Source organism: Mercenaria mercenaria, chromosome 10 (assembly GCF_021730395.1).
Source record: "Mercenaria mercenaria strain notata chromosome 10, MADL_Memer_1, whole genome shotgun sequence".
Taxonomy (NCBI): Eukaryota; Metazoa; Mollusca; class Bivalvia; order Venerida; family Veneridae; genus Mercenaria; species Mercenaria mercenaria.
Genome location: NC_069370.1, coordinates 35,658,155 through 35,674,324, shown reverse-complemented (window position 1 = coordinate 35,674,324; position 16,170 = coordinate 35,658,155). Strand labels below are relative to the sequence as shown.

Below are 16,170 nucleotides of genomic sequence, written 5' to 3'. Positions count from 1 at the left end.
CTTGTCCGGAGCATTACTTGAAAAGTATTAATGGCATTTGATTGAAGCTTCACTTAATCATAGAGGCAAATCTACCTTAACTAGTTTTTGAATTATCTCCCTTTATTATACAAAATAATAAGGCTTGTCCGGAGCATTACTTGAAAAGTATTAATGGCATTTCATTGAAACTTCACAAAATGATAGAGGCCATGACGGGAAGTGCATTGTCAAAGAACCATAACTCTACTTTACTTAGGTTTTGAATTATCTCCCTTTATTATACAAAATAATGTTTGTCCGGAGCATTACTTAAAAAGTGTTAATGGCATGTCTTTGAAACTTCACAAAATGATATCGGCCTTTGACGGGAAGTGCAGTGTCAACGAACCATAACTCTACCTTACCTAGTTTATGAATTATCTCCTGTTATTCAATTTTCTTCTTTTTATTATCTCCATTTTTTTTTTTTTTTTTTTTTTGGTTTCTAATACGTTATTCCCCATATTGGGACAAGCACATGCATCGGGGAGCATCCTTCGGTTTTACCGATTCCTTGTACTTCATCAGTGGAGAGTTTTTTTATGCCCCCGGTATCTACTGATGCAGGAGGCATATAGTGATTGCCCTGTCCGTTCGTCCGTCCGTTCGTCCATCCATACGAGGTTAAATGGGACCGTTTCATCTAGCATCAATACCCCTTACTAGAATGACTTGATACTAATGCAGATGTAACCTGTGACCATTCCTTATCTTCAGACATCACCTGACCTCAATTTGACCTTGACCTTGACCTCGTTTTGGACTTAGGTTGCTTTGTATGGGCCATCTCTTGGTTAACCAAATGGGACTGTTTCGTCTAGCATCAATACCCCTTACTAGAATGACTTTATACTAATGCAGATGTAACCTGTGACCATTCTTCATCTTCAAACATCACCTGACCTCAGTTTGACCTTGACCTCGTTTTGGACTTAGGTTGCTTTGTATCGACAAGGATGCCACCGGGGGCATCAAGCGTTTATTGAACGCAGCTTCTTGTTTTACATTGCATTCATTATATAGTCAAATTTGTCATACATCATATTATGTAGTACATTTAGATAGGCATAAATTGCTTTTGATATCAGGCCTATTGCTTTAGTTTTGCTTCAATTTTTTGTCAAATCATCAGTGATTTTACACCACAACTTTGCATGTTCCCTATACAAACAATAATTATTCAGTTATTTTCATTTTTAAGTTATGTTTTTGCAAGTTAATTACATTTTGCAAAAATGTCGTTTTTTTATAAACTGATTTAATTTCAGTATTTTCATATTATTTTTGTGGGGTATTAAGTTAAAATTCATTTGAAAAAAATCTTTTTTCATAAAAAGTTATAAAAGAACAATTTAGCTACGATTTATTTTTGCACTTTTTAAAAACTTCATATAGACATTGCGACTAGATAGCATTTTAGTGCTTCTTTCAATACCAGATTAAAAAAAAAATGAAGATGTGCATGCTATTTAAATAAACATACACCGTGTTAAACTTAACCCCATACATGCACGAGACACTTGATATATTTTGCAGCACGTCAGAAATCTCATGTTGTACCCTCGTCATATTCATCCAGTCGTATTTCACCGCAAGATCATCATGGTCGTAATCGTACACGATTAGGAACCTCTCAGTCGCAACGTGAGTATTCTCCCTTTGGAATGGAAAAACAAGGGGAATGATTTTTGCTGGAGTAGTCTCCCTTAACAGTTCCAATTTAATACACCATGCAGTACACTAAGTGTTATGATTGCAGTTGATAATTGCCTGTTCACCATTGGGTTTTGGATGGTTTAATGGACTTTTACTCTCCGTATTAACTCCCTTGATTTGCATGCACATTTTGAATTACCACCCTTGACCATTATTGCAGCTCTTTTAGAGCTTTTCTGCAAGTGTTGAACTTTTATTCGCTAATTGATTCTCTCGAAGTTGTGTGTTTAGTTTTACTGCTACAAGAATGCTTTTGCTTAAATTTCTCTTTTTCTTTGTTTTACGCATGAATGAAATAAGATGTTGCGAAACCTTGTATTGGTAACCATGTCATGCATTGCTAATATTTTCCCAGAATCATTACATGCCTCATATTTTCATATGAAAAATAAAAGTACCCTCTGAATATAAAGCTTGGTTTCTTATAATCAAAAATGACTATTTCTTAGGTAATTAACAAAACCTTTGTGTTTTAACAAAATGTTTACTAATTTCACTTTTTGTAATGTAACACACTCTTCTAACTTCCTATTTTACTAACACACAGATTGATTAATTTATTTCCTAATTTTCTGCACTTTTTGTGATTGTTTAAAGAAAGAGATTCAAATGAAGGAGGTAAATGAAATTGATGAATGCAATTATTTTTGTTTAGTTTAATTAATCTTTCTTTATTTTCAGCATTTTATGGAAAACCTATTTTTTTACAGGTTCATTTTCAATGAGTTTGTTTGATAGTAGTTTTCAGGTATAGAGTTGTCATTTTGTTATTTTCAAAAAATATTTGGAAATTATTTTATGCATTTTTATCATTTAATATGTTCTTATCATTTTTTTCTGTTTTTCTTTCATTTAAATGGTAAAAATATTATTTGCCACCTTACAGCCAATAGCCGATCCAGTTCACCCACCCCACGTGCCAGTTACCTGACCCACACTACCGGGCATGCAGCTCCCTTGACCCCTAGTCGACCTAGAAAGGCATCCTCAATCTCGAACCCGAGAAGCCAGGGAACCAGCAGAGAGACAAGTCCATCCAGATCTGTTAAGTCATCAGGCTACGGTAAGTACTAAGTAATTTGGAGGAGTGGGGGGATCAAATTCATGACCTCTGGTTTTATGGTCAGTGTTACCACGTGACGACTGTAAGAAACCCCTTTAATAATTTCTTATTTTATTGTATTTTTGCTAATTCAAAACAATCGTATGAGAACACTTCAGTAAAGCAATATTTCTGTTAAAAAAGTCATATTTTTAGCTCACTTGTCAGATAATACAGAAGCCACTGGATCCCTTCAGGTTCTAGGTTTAAGCATGTTGTTGGACTTGACTTGGCACAATGGGGATATAAGGAGAATAACATCAGTCATATATCTGCTTAGAATTACACAGAACTTCTAATATCTGTGATATCTATGATAAATAATTAAAAACTATATACACAAATGATTATATTTTACAGGTTTACCAGGGCGAGAACGAAGATTCAGCGGCAGTAAAAGTGCTGGTAAAAGTGGGCTGACTGTGAAAACATTGAAACCAGGTCAGGATGTAGAGGAACTTCTGGCTGACGCACTGGTGTGTTTTTCATGTTCTTTGCGATTTGTTTGATATTTGGGTTAGCCTCATTTCTCAATGGTATTTCAGTGCTATTAAAAGGGTCAGTTACCTAAACCATTGAGTCTGGATTTTGTATGAGTATTTTTTTTTAAAAAGTCGTTTGATGATTTCTGTAAGATATGACCAGCAATTCAATGTATTTATTGCATGAGAGAAAAATGAACCGCGCCATGAGAAAACCAACATAATGTGTTTGTGACAAGCATGGATCCAGACCAGCCTGCGCATCCGCGCAGTCTGGCCAGGATCCATGCTGTTCGCTAACGGTTTCTCTAATCGCAATAGGCTTTGAAAGCAAACAGCGTGCATCCTGACCAGACTGTGCAGGCTGGTCTGGATCCATGCTGGTCGCAAATGCACTATGTTGGTTTTCTCATAGTGCGGCTCAAATATATTTTGGAACAGAGAAAACCTCTCGTAGACAGCCGCACAAGTTACCTACAACTTACACTCGGGAATACCTGTCGAGAACATTCACCTTGCCCTGGGATCAAAAGCGACCTTTCTTTACCAACAGGCTATTTGAGCTGAAACTTCGTGAATGCGACTTAATTGCCAAAAAAAACCTGAGAATGTAAAGCTGAAGTTCATGCTGTATATATGTAATGATGAAGAATTTAGGATTTCTTTCAAAAAGTATCTGTTTTATTTCAGCGTCAGCCTATAAGAAAACGATACGAGAGTTATGATTCAGATGATAATGCCAGTGAAACTTCCAGTGTGTGTTCAGAAAGGTCATTTAGTTCATACGGGAAAACGTCAGAGGTGAGTAAAGTGATTAGGGGATGGCGATGCCTTTGTGTAAGAGAAACTTGCGCCTCTGTTTTCAACCTTTGAAGGGGAAGAGGTAGTTAGGGAAGTCTATTTGGTTACGCTTGGCTTTGATGGTGGATAGGGTTGAAACAGCTTCAATGATTTTTAGTTTGTTTAATAGCTTCTTATATTCAAATAAAAAAAAATTGCTGAAGTTTGGGCACTAAAAGTTTTCAGCCGTGATTTGTATTAAGATTACTGCTTTAGAGGTTATTTGATGAATTAAAGCGGTTATAGTGTTTTGCTTTGCTTTGAACATTTGGTACATACATGTATAGTAAATGGCTTGAGTAAAAAATTCTGCTTTCTATTCTGTTTAGGCTATATATAATAACCAGCGTCTCAGCTGTAGGGGCTTGTTGCTCTTCATCTGAGAAGGGAAAAACCTTTCTGTAAAACAATATTCATTCCTTGGAACATGGTGTTTGGTATAGGCATTTTCTTAAAAATGACAATTCTTGTAGAATGGTTTTTGGTAGCTTGAAATGCTATTTAAACTGTTTGTCTACATAAGCTTTCTTCATAGACTTCAGATGTTAAAAAGAAACAGAAAGTTTGATAGAGCCTTTATTGTAGGTATACGTTTTATAAAGCATCAAGAGTCCTCAAGTGCCAGAGGAGGAGCATAAAATTGTATTACGGGAATCTTAAATTTTGGTCTGGAAATTCTTCAAATTTTATTGCTGGATGTCTGTCAACATGAATCGAGAAAAAAACTATAATGTTTTTAAATTTTGCCGAGACATGGTTTTGTCAGCAGAAAAAAAGTCTCAAATATGGTTTTTTGTTGAACCTGCTTGCGGTGAGCTTGATATAGTCGTCAATTTTGGCGGGTCGGTGTATGTGCGTGCGTCCGTCCGATTTTGTCCGGGTTGTAACTTTGACATGCAGGGACCAATCTTGTTTATATTTGGCATGAATGTTTAACTCAATGAGAAGGTGTGTCATGCGCAAACCCCATGTTCCTATCTCAAAGGTCAAGCTCACAGTTGGAGGTCAAAGGTCAAATTGAAGTTTGTCAGGAGCATTTCTTCTTCATGCATGGTGGGATTTTGATGTAACTTGGCATGAATGTTCACCATTATGAAACAGAGTGTCATGCGCAAGAACTAGGTCCCTAGGTCTAAGGTCAAGGTCACAATTAGAGGCCAAAGGTGCTGGCAGGCTTTACATCCTGCCCGTGGGCATGCAGAATGTATTTCTAGTTTTTTCCAAAAGTTGAATTTTTTTGAGAGGTGATGTACATAAAATATAATGTAAAATAAAGGCTTGTTTTAAGCTGATGTTTTGTGTTCTAGGAAGGAAAAAACACTTTCTTAGTAGTTCCCTCTTATTAATGAAGTGTTCATACTTAAAAATTATGGAGAATGGATCAGTAGCCACCAAATTACTTCACTAAAATGCTGCTTAGAGCTTATCAGTTTATACTGTTGCCATGCAGGTTTACTTTAGGAAATTGTGCATGCTTTAATGACAGATAGATATTTATTTTGTGACTGTATTAATGTAAATGCATCGTACATCTGTTTATGCTTCAATAAAAAAAGGCATCAAACTCCACAACTGAAAAAGAAAGATGGCCTCGCCGTCTCTCGACACCGTCCAAGGTACGCAGTGTTGTACTTCCGGTCCACGTTCACACACAAACTTTACCCTTTCAGCAAATTTGCATGTTGCGAAGTAGCTTGCGTATACCATAACGTCGGTCATTAGCAGTTTGTACAAAAGTGTACCTCGCTTATTAACAGTAGAATGTATATGTGCGTATTTTGTCGTACACTCGGTTCTCTTTGATATTATAACTAAAACGTTTACCAGGAATGGTCATAGTTATATATTGCCCAACATAGAAGTCTTACTCTAATAAATCTACCTTTTGCCTGTTCCTTACTTCTTCTACTGGAGATTTGTTTAGGTTTCCTATTTTGACTGTACATCTGTTATATAACATTTTTTAAGAGAGATACAAACTTTAAATCAAGTTATGGAAAAAAATTCAAATAAAAGTAAAAGGGCCATCAATTCAATGAGCTTGTAATGATGCTGTGTCTGCACGCTTAGCTCAATAGGGAGAGCACAGATCTACGGTACATGGGGTCAGGTGTTCGATACCACAGGAGGCTTATATTCTCAGTGACGATTGGTAATAGACATTTTGTCTGAAGTCATTCATCTTCCACTTTCAATTCATGTAGCGGAAGCTGGCAGTTACTTGTGGAGAATAGGTCAGTACTTGTACAGAATCCAGGAACATTTGCTATGCCAACTGCCTGCTGTAACGTAACTGAAATACTTTTGAAAAACATCGCAAAACCAAAAAACAACAAAACAGAACTGTAGTGATGCTGTCTATCTTGGGTATATAAATACCTCTCTCCCAGTTCATCCCATTCCCTTCACAATGCAAGAGATCATAATTATTTTCAAACAAAGGTCCTTGGTTATACAAAGATGCCGATTTGTATGTTAGATAATACCAGTAGGCCCTCGTGATCTTCTGCTTCCATTGAAGTAAAATTGTAAAATTACAATATTACCTAAACTGTTTCTTTGTCACTTAAACCCCATATAAACAGGAAACAAACTAAAATACAAAATTGCAAGGACTGATGTCATGGTATTTGCAGGTTTTAAGTAGCTTTTTCTTAACTTTCCTATGTTCACATTCAAAGTGGTGGTGTTATTCTTTGCTTGTATTTTATAAAAACTGATCTGTTGGCTGTGAACTGTAATAGAAATACAAGATTTTGACCAGATTCTGATATAATAGATCCAAAGTAATTTCCAGCATTATGAAAAATATGTGCCAACAGTTCAGTATGTGGATAGATCCAAAGCCGTTTCTAGCCGTATAATTTGTAAATTGATTTGAACACTTACCATTTCAGTATGCTAGTAGAACATGCATTCTCTTTATATTATTTGTAGTTGCAAAGCCAGTATGTGGCTTGTGTGTATATTTTATGATTTTTGTTTATTACTTTATGTTTTATTATGTTTTAATTCTTCACAGATGAGAAGAAAGGTAGGGCCTTAGTTCTGTCCCTTGAATAAATATATTTTTGTTGGGGGTATATAGATACCGGAATGGCAGCTGGCAGAAAAAAGGAAAATATGTACAAGGGGGCTAACAAAGTGCTAATTAAAACATGATGGTTCAAGCTGCATGCCTTTAATAGATTTTAGTATTTCAGAACCTGCAAGATTTGCTTACTAGTTTATTCATGGAAGAAAATACTTTGCTTAGCTTAATGGACAGTAACATTGTCAAGATCATAGAAAATGCATATAGGTGCTGTTTCAAGTTTATTTGATAGGCCAGCTTTAGAAGTTGTTTTGCTGATAGGCTGTCTTTAATCAAAGTTGTTTTGCAAGACAAAAATGGAAAACAGCATGTAGTTGTAAAACTTTTTTTTTTACTGTCATCATTATGAAAAAATAAAAACAGATATTTAATTCATTTGCTTAGTATAGCTGAATGGCACCAATGTAATTTCTTAAAGGAATGTTGTTTTTTTTAAGAGTAGGGCGGAGGGAAGGCACTTCATAATTTTTATGTGTTTCATAGTGTACAGCATGTATTTCTAGTTATTACTCTATTAGATTTTGCCAGAGAGATATTTCATTTTATAATTAAATTTAATGAAATTATGTTATAGATTTTAATAACAGTTTTTTTTATCTGTAAATCTTCCATGCACAATTGTATACTTCATATCAGCACTAAGTATTGTGTATTTTTGTCCAGTAGTTTTACTGCATTATTGTAGACCATTCCACACAAACCCCTTTACAATATGCAAGAACTGTTTTCATGCTTGGATAAAAATTACATTTGAATCTCTATATCTTGAATTCCAAGGGATCAAGTGTTTTGCTTCATGATAACCGAAGTTCATCTTAAGATGATGTATTGGGCAATGTTTTTTCTGCTCGGGACTTGAAAATGTCTTCGAGATCTATAGCCAGAAATTTTAGATAAGCAAGTTTGATATATCAAGTTTCGACTGTATATTCACTAAAGTGGTTTAATACAGATAGATATTGTTAAAGGTTTTCTTGTCAGAATAGAAAGGAGGGCAAGCCCAACCTTAAAAATTGAGACTATAGTTCAGCCTGGAACAGGGTAGAGATCCTGTTTAATTTTACGCCACATATACTTTCTGTGATGCTGCACATCTAAATGTTTATAGAAATTCACTTTTGATCAGAGATTTAAAATGACAAATTCTGAGGTAATTAAGTCACTTAACTCATTTTTAGCTCGTCTGATTTTTGAGAAGAAAAAAATCAGTTTTATTGATATATCAGCCCCTGAATAATGATTCTATTACTCGAGAAGAAAATGTTTGTTGATTAAGAATATCATAAAAAAAATTTCGCGGGCTTAGCGCAAAACAGTTGTAACTCCTTCTGCTTTTCAGTATGTAATTGTTACAAAGATAAACTTAGATAAACTTAATAACTGCAGTCTTCGTAAGATAAGCTTTGCATGGTGGAAGTTAACTTGTAAAGAAACACCTAATAACAGGAAAATAACATCCATTTTCGTAAGAGATGTTTTATATTGTCATCGAAAAGGCATAGTATCTGTCAAAGTTCTTCTCATTAAACATTCTGTGAAATATTTTATTGTTGTAAAGAAAAAGCCCTAATAACTTAAGTTTGTTATTATTTTATTCTTATATGGAAACAATTAATAACTGCAGACATTCTTCATTGCTTTGTTATTATTCCATTGTTATTAAGAAACTTCTAATAGCTGCAGACATTCTTCATTGCTTTGTTATTATTCCATTGTTATTAAGAAACTTCTAATAGCTGCAGACATTCTTCATTGCTTTGTTATTAATTTATTGTTGCAAGAAAAACACCCTATAACTTCAGATGTTCTTCATTGCTTTGATATTAATTTATTGTTGTAAAGAAAAACACCTTACAACTTCAGAATCTGTTCTTCATTGCTTTGTTATTAATTTATTGTTGCAAGAAAAACACCCTATAACTTCAGATGTTCTTCATTGCTTTGATATTAATTTATTGTTGTAAAGAAAAACACCTAATAACTGCAGACATTCTTCATTGCTTTGTTATTATTTTATTGTTATTAAAAAAAAAACAGCTAATAACTGTAAGAAGTATTTATCAATTTTTCATAATCTATGCTTTGTATCGTGTCATTAATATCATTATCGTTATGGTAACATTTAATGTAACTCCTTAACTAAAGTGTGCATGATCGTTATATTTACAGAGTTCAATAAGTAAGGTAATGCAAGTGCAGGGCTGTTGGTGACTGAATGCACTGGGGTATCTGTATATGTCTTATGTTTAATGTCAGCTTGCATAAAAATAGGTAGATCACAGATTTACTTTCCTGAAGTCACAGAAATTGTTTCGACTTTACTTGGTTGTGTGTTTGGTCTGTAAAAGGTCAAGGTCATTGACTTCATTTGTGCTGAGATAGCTTAAACAAAGAATTACTTCGTGCTTTAGAGAAAATTCCATTTTGTTTCATTTAACAAAGAATTACTTAGTGCCTTGGAGAAAATTCCATTTGTTTCATTAAACAAAGAATTACTTAGTGCGTTGGAGAAAATTCCTTTTGTTTCATTAAACAAAGAATAACTTAGTGCATTGGAGAAAATTCCATTTGTTTCATTAAGCAAAGAATAACTTAGTGCTTTTGAGAAAATTCCATTTGTTTCATTAAACATAGAATTACTTAGTGCCTTGGAGAAAATTCCATCTGTTTCATTAAATAAAAGAATTACTTAGTGCCTTGGAGAAAATTCCATTTGTTTCATTAAATAAAAGAAATATTTAGTGCCTTGGAGAAAATTCCAATTGTTACAGCAAAAGAATAGACAGTAATCATAGTAAATTTTATTGATAAAATTTAAGTTCAGGTCCTTGTTTAGAAAACTAGAGCGAGATATCTTCGGAAAAACTTTCATTTTCAGTAGTTCCATGTTTTTTTCATAAAAAACCGATAATTTTCTTTCCACAACAGAGTCAAACCAAGCTACCATATTTTACAGTTTATGTTATTTTATCAGGGGCTTATCAGGGACTTTTTTGATTACATTGAAAAATATAAATGTTAAAGTTCAGATTGCATGATTACTGAGTACATTTTATCTTCCAAACTGTCATATACTGCATCTGTGTGGGGTTTTTTTATGCCTCCTGTGTGGACAACATGGAAGGCATATTAAAAAATATAATGTCAGTGACCATTGGACTAAAAAAATGTTTGTGTCCTCAAATCCTAGTACAGTTATATTAAATTTCCATCCTATTCAGTTTAATCTAAAATGTATGAATTTGAAATTAATGAACTGAATATGAAATAATGAGCTTTTATATATTAAGGCTTTGTTTCAAGTCTTCATTGAAGGAGAACTATGTAAAGGTATTAGGACTGAGCCCCTGAAAGATGCAAAAGGCTTTATTGAATATTTGATATTTTAGGTAGCGGACCTCTAATGGCGTTTGGCAATTTCCGTGCGATTATGTAATTTCTGCACCCTACTTTGGTCTTTGTCAGCCGTTACTGTATTTCAAACAAACACATTACACTACATACCAGCTGGAAAATGCCGAAATTGCATACACAGAATATTGAATCAAATGGAAATTGCCAAATACCGTTACTGGTCCACTACCTTAACTGAATTTCATCAGTACTGTAGTTTTTCAGGAATGGAAAAGAAAAATAAACTGCAAAACAAAATTGTCCTTGGAAATAGTGTTTGTTTCTTAGTTCAAGAGCAAGTGGAATTTTCTCAAGCACATGAGATGGGTGGAATTGTCGTTTAATGTTCGTGTGTTACTGGTTCGTCCAAATTTAATTCCGCCCCCCTTAAGTGTTTTTCAGTGGAGACCAGTGTCAAAATTGTAGCGTCTGATTGGTTATTTTGAGCTCAGTGTTGAAATTGAGCAACGGCAATTTGACACATTTTTGAGACTGGTCTGTAAATACAGACAAATGATTAAGGAACAAACAGTTCCTATTTCATGTCATTTTTTGTCATTTTTAGCCCACCATCATTAGATGGTGGGCTGTTCAAATCACTCTGCGTCCGTGGTCCGTCCGTCTGTTATTCCGTCCGTCCGTCCGTTAACAATTTCTCGTTATCGCATGTCCTCAGAAACTACTGGGGGGATTTTGACCAAACTTTGTCAGTATGATGTTTTGGTATTCTAGTTGTGTCCCCCTGAAAATCAGACTGGTTCAACAATTATTGAGTGAGTTATGGCCCTTTGTTTATTTTTATAATTTACATAGATTTATATAGGGAAAAATTTTGAAAATCTTCTTGTCCAAAATCACAGAGCCTAGGGCTTTGATATTTGGTATGAAGCATCATCTTCTACCAAGATAATTCAAATTATATCCCTGGGGTCAAATATGGCCCTGCCCCGTGGTCACATGGTTTATATAGACTTATATAGGGAAAAGCTTTGAAAAACTTCTTGTTCAAAACCACAGGGCCTAGGGCTTTGATATTTTGCATGTGACATCATCTAGTGGTCTTCTACAAAGATTGTTCAAATTATCCGCCTAGGTCAAATATGGCCCCGCCCTGGGGGTCACATGGTTTATATAGACTTATATAGGGAAAAAATTTGAAAATCTTCTTGTCCAAACCACAAAGCCTAGGGCTTTGATATTTGTTATGTAGCATCATCTAGTGGTTCTCTACCAAGTTTGTTCAAATTATCCCCCTAGGGTCAAATATGGCCCGCCCCCGGGGGTCACATGGTTCATATAGACTTATATAGGGAAAAGCTTTTAAAATCTTGTCAATAACCTACAACATTCAAATTTGGACCACATGACTGTATAGTTTTGAGTGGCAAGATGAACATTGACATGAGTTGACCTTGATTTTGACATAGTGACCTACTTTCACATTTCTGTAGCTACAGCCTTCAAATTTGGACCACATGCATAGTTTTGTGCACCGGAAAAAACTTTGACCTTGACATTGACCTAGTGACCTACTTTCACATTTTTGAAGATACAGGCTTCAACTTTGGACCAAATGCATAGTTTTGTGTTCCGAAATGAAATTTGACCTTGATTTTGACCTAGTGACCTACTTTCACATTTCTCAAGTTACAGGCTTCAAATTTGGACCACATGCATAATTTTGTGTATCGAAATGAATTTTGATCTTGAGATTGACCTAGTGACCTACTTTCACATTTCTTAAGCTACAGGTTTCAAATTTGCAGCATATGCATAGTTTTGTATACCGAAATGAACTTTGACCTTGAAATTGATTTTGTGACCTTCTTTCACATTTCTCAAGCTACAGTTTTCAAATTTGGACCACATGCATGGACCACATGCACAGTGATGTGTACTGAAATGAAATTTGACCTTGAGCTAGTCTTGAAATTTTGAACAATCAATGGTGGCTCAATGGTGGGCGCCAAGATCACTCTGTGATCTCTTGTCTGTTAGTTTCATCAGTATTATATGTCTGTGTTATCTAACTGAAATGTGGCTTGCTGTGTGGATGCAAGGGTCCGTGTGGTTTAAGGGAAAGTGTGGAAAGTCCTTCATTTAGCTAGGCTTATAACCCTGTTTACGTGTTATTCAGAATCAAACAGAATTGCCAGATAGTACTAAACAGAGATGTGTAGTAAAGACTTTTGTAAAATATCTTCATTTTTATAAAACTCAATTGACTTTGTTGATCATCAGAAATAAAAACAAAAATAAATGTATCCTATGCCACAAGGCGCTGAAAGGGGAAATATAGGAATCCAATTTGTCTTTTTATCGTGACCTTAGATTTTTACTTTTTTAAGTCTTGGGCAAACAGAGATCTTTTTGCTTGATGCTCACCTGATTTTAATTAAAAATTCATGCAAATGACTGTAGGTAGTGAAATATAGATACTTTAACTAAAACTAGGATTTTATGTTGAGCTGAATATTATTGTATGTTTTTATATATGAGTTCACTCCCTTTGGTATATATTTGAAATACATGTTTTGCAACTTTTACAGTTTTAATGTAATTTCATTTTGACTCTTAGCATGCAATAAATAGCAAAATATACTAAAAAAATTTGCATGTTATTAGTTAGTGAGGTCGAGATTTCAGTACATATGTTTACATGTGGGATAATAATAAGTGTTGGCTGGAAATTGACTTCTTTATAAAAAAGTATGTCAAGTTATTTGCCAAAAACAAAGAGGGGAAAAAACTGTAAGAGAATGTTTCACAGGGGTTTTCATAAATTAAGAAAAGTGTGCATTTAAACTCCCTGAAATTATGCAAATAAACGGAACGTGTCATAGATTCAACACCAAATCTATCTAAATAACAGGAAAACTTTACCTTGGAATGTAAGTTGTAGGAAAACTTTAATTGGAAATATATAGGGATTGATTGGTGCTTTAACATTGTATTCAAATAAGCGGAATATTCCAATGACCAGTATTCAAATAAGTGGAATTGACTGTATTAAAATATAAAAGCCTACAAGTATAAAATCTCAACCTCTCAAAAATGTGTTACGTTCTAAGTGTTTTAATGTGAAGTTTTATTTTATTCTGAGTGATTTATTTTATTTCAGGATATGGGAGAAATTCTCGCTTTGTTGCAGAGTAGCTCATACCAAGACAGAAAGGAAGGTGTAGTGAGCTTACAGAAATTACTTCGTCAAAATAGATTTTTAACGTAAGTTGATGTATTTACAGTATACAGAATTATAAATCCTCATAGATTTCTCTAAATTTATAATATTGTTGTCTTTCTTATCTCTTGTTTGAAGTGTAATATTTGATGTATTTAAGTGTTCAATATATGAGATGAAATAAAATCAGGAATTTGATTCAAACATATTTCTTTTGTAACTTAGAAATTAACTATGATGACTATGAACCACTTGCCCCTTACTGATGTGGGTTCTTACCTCACTCGGGGCGTTGTATTCTTCATGTGAGGAAGCCATCCAGCTGGCTTAAAGAGGGTCGTTGCTTTTATTCAGGTGCCTGCTCATTATTATATAATGCACGGAGGGGCACTTGAGGTCTTCCTTAAGTAGGTTCTGGAAAATCTACTAGGAAATCATTAATATTTGTAGAGGACTAATTTTCATTGATTTTGTGGTTGAGTAAATCCATGAATTTGGATGCTAACAAACAAGTAAAGTTCATATCTATTACATAATTATTCAAAATTTGAAATTTGTGAATTCATATCTCAGCAATGGAAAGGTTTTTGTCAAAATCATGGTATTTCATGCTCATGAAATTAAATGATTTCGTAGTAAGTTGTACATTGATTGTCAGTATTATCATCAGTTTTATTTTTACAGGCGGATAGAATTGAAGAAGGCCACAGAAATATTTACAAGAATGTTTCATGATCCGCATAGTAAAGTAAGTGAAAAATAGGCATCCAACTTTTTGTCTTTATGAACTTCTGGAGAGGTGCTTGCTAATCATGCCTCTGTTGCAGGATGGTTTAGGTCAATGGCTTCAAATAACTTGCCCCGAACTATGTTGCTTGGGCTGTGGACGCCGTTCATGTAAGGAAGCCAGCCAGCTGACATATAGAAGGTTGGTGGTTCTACCTGGGTACCGCCTGTAATAATAGATGGAAGGGCACCTTCCTAAGCCATCAAAATGTAGAACAATCACCATATGGCTTTATAATTGTGTCATTGTGATGTTGAACCCAACAGAAAGGAAAATAATGCTTATGATACACTTGTGATTTGTGCAGAAATTTTTTTAAAATAATGGATGCCAATGATAGTTGTACACAGTACAGATTTTTGATAAAGTAAAAAAAAATGCTTCTGAAGCTGGAAAGAAAGGACTTGTACTCTTTTGAAGTTTATAATAGCATTATTTTCTGCTCATTGAATTTGTTGGTGTAATATTTGGCAGTTTTGGCCAAATTGGCTAGTTCATGGAAATGTGTCAAGTTTAGATTTTAATCATGTACAATGACCTGTCAGGCAAAGCATATTTGAAATGTGTAGAAAGCATTACATATGACTTTGCTCAGAAAATTCTTAACGTTTACACAGATTTCATCATATCGTAAACAAAAGCCGTGATTAGCTTTTTACCAGACATATTGATTTGTCTGATAGGGCATAGTGCACAGATCAAAATCTATCTATACTTATAAATTGGGATTTAAATTTGGGTATTTCAGACTTAAAAAGATTAAATTAATTATTTTAAGTATCAAAATTAGGTTTATCATAGAATAACCCGAAGGCCTGAGTCATGCATTTCTACACATAAGAACGACATTACAGCTGCATGCTACGCCACAGCATTTAGCAATAGCCAAAACACAGTGCGCACGCAGCATAGTTCAAGGTCGGTTTATTGCAGAATAACCCGAGATAAATTTTGCCCTACAAGTATGTAGGTTATTAGCTGGTCATGTTAGAATATGTATTAAGATATGATATCATGGATAAAAAATAGCTGAGAAATCCGTAAGAATGAGTCCCATATGGCAGAGGAACATTATTAATTTTGTTGTAATTTGATAACATTAAAATATTTTTATCTCGTTGCGTAACGTTTAAAGATGTTGTGTTATGTATTTGCAGGTTTTCAGTTTATTTCTGGAAATGTTAATAGATCTGATACAGTTGCACAGTAGAGATATGACAGACTGGTTATATGTGTTATTGTCACGGTTACTGAATAAACTAGGAGCAGATATCCTCGGTTCATTGCAAGCCAAAGTTCAACGAACGCTAGATGCCACCAGGTTGGTTTAATAATTTGTGCCTGAATTTTTTTATTTTGGTTCTTCAGTTTAACTTACATATATAAATATAAATATGAATACTAACAACATGTCAGGTAAGACAAAAACTTTACTCATTTAAAGCTACTACAGTTACAGTTACCTCCCTGTAAGACTGATAAGCTGTTACGGTCAAAAATGTTCGACAGAGTTTGTTTTTAAGGCAAGTCCTAGCACCTCTTTGAAATGAAAGT

The 16,170-nt window shown here is 34.3% G+C and overlaps 1 protein-coding gene across 13 annotated transcripts in view; it reads left to right on the top strand.

Annotated features, from left to right (window-relative positions):
• LOC123559387 (CLIP-associating protein 1-like) overlaps positions 1-16,170 on the top strand; it is a 146,963-nt gene that overhangs the window by 90,660 nt on the left and 40,133 nt on the right. For 10 of the 13 annotated variants that reach the window (XM_053552735.1, XM_053552733.1, XM_053552738.1 and 7 more), the window contains 8 exons: positions 1,558-1,665; positions 2,624-2,800; positions 3,200-3,315; positions 4,012-4,122; positions 5,718-5,777; positions 13,770-13,873; positions 14,514-14,577; positions 15,774-15,937. In XM_053552735.1, coding sequence (XP_053408710.1) covers positions 1,558-1,665; positions 2,624-2,800; positions 3,200-3,315; positions 4,012-4,122; positions 5,718-5,777; positions 13,770-13,873; positions 14,514-14,577; positions 15,774-15,937 — 904 coding nt within the window. Of the gene's footprint in view, positions 1-1,557; positions 1,666-2,623; positions 2,801-3,199; positions 3,316-4,011; positions 4,123-5,717; positions 5,778-9,424; positions 9,440-13,769; positions 13,874-14,513; positions 14,578-15,773; positions 15,938-16,170 lie in introns of all 13 variants that reach the window. The other 3 variants (XM_053552736.1, XM_053552740.1, XM_053552737.1) reach the window with 3 other exon arrangements.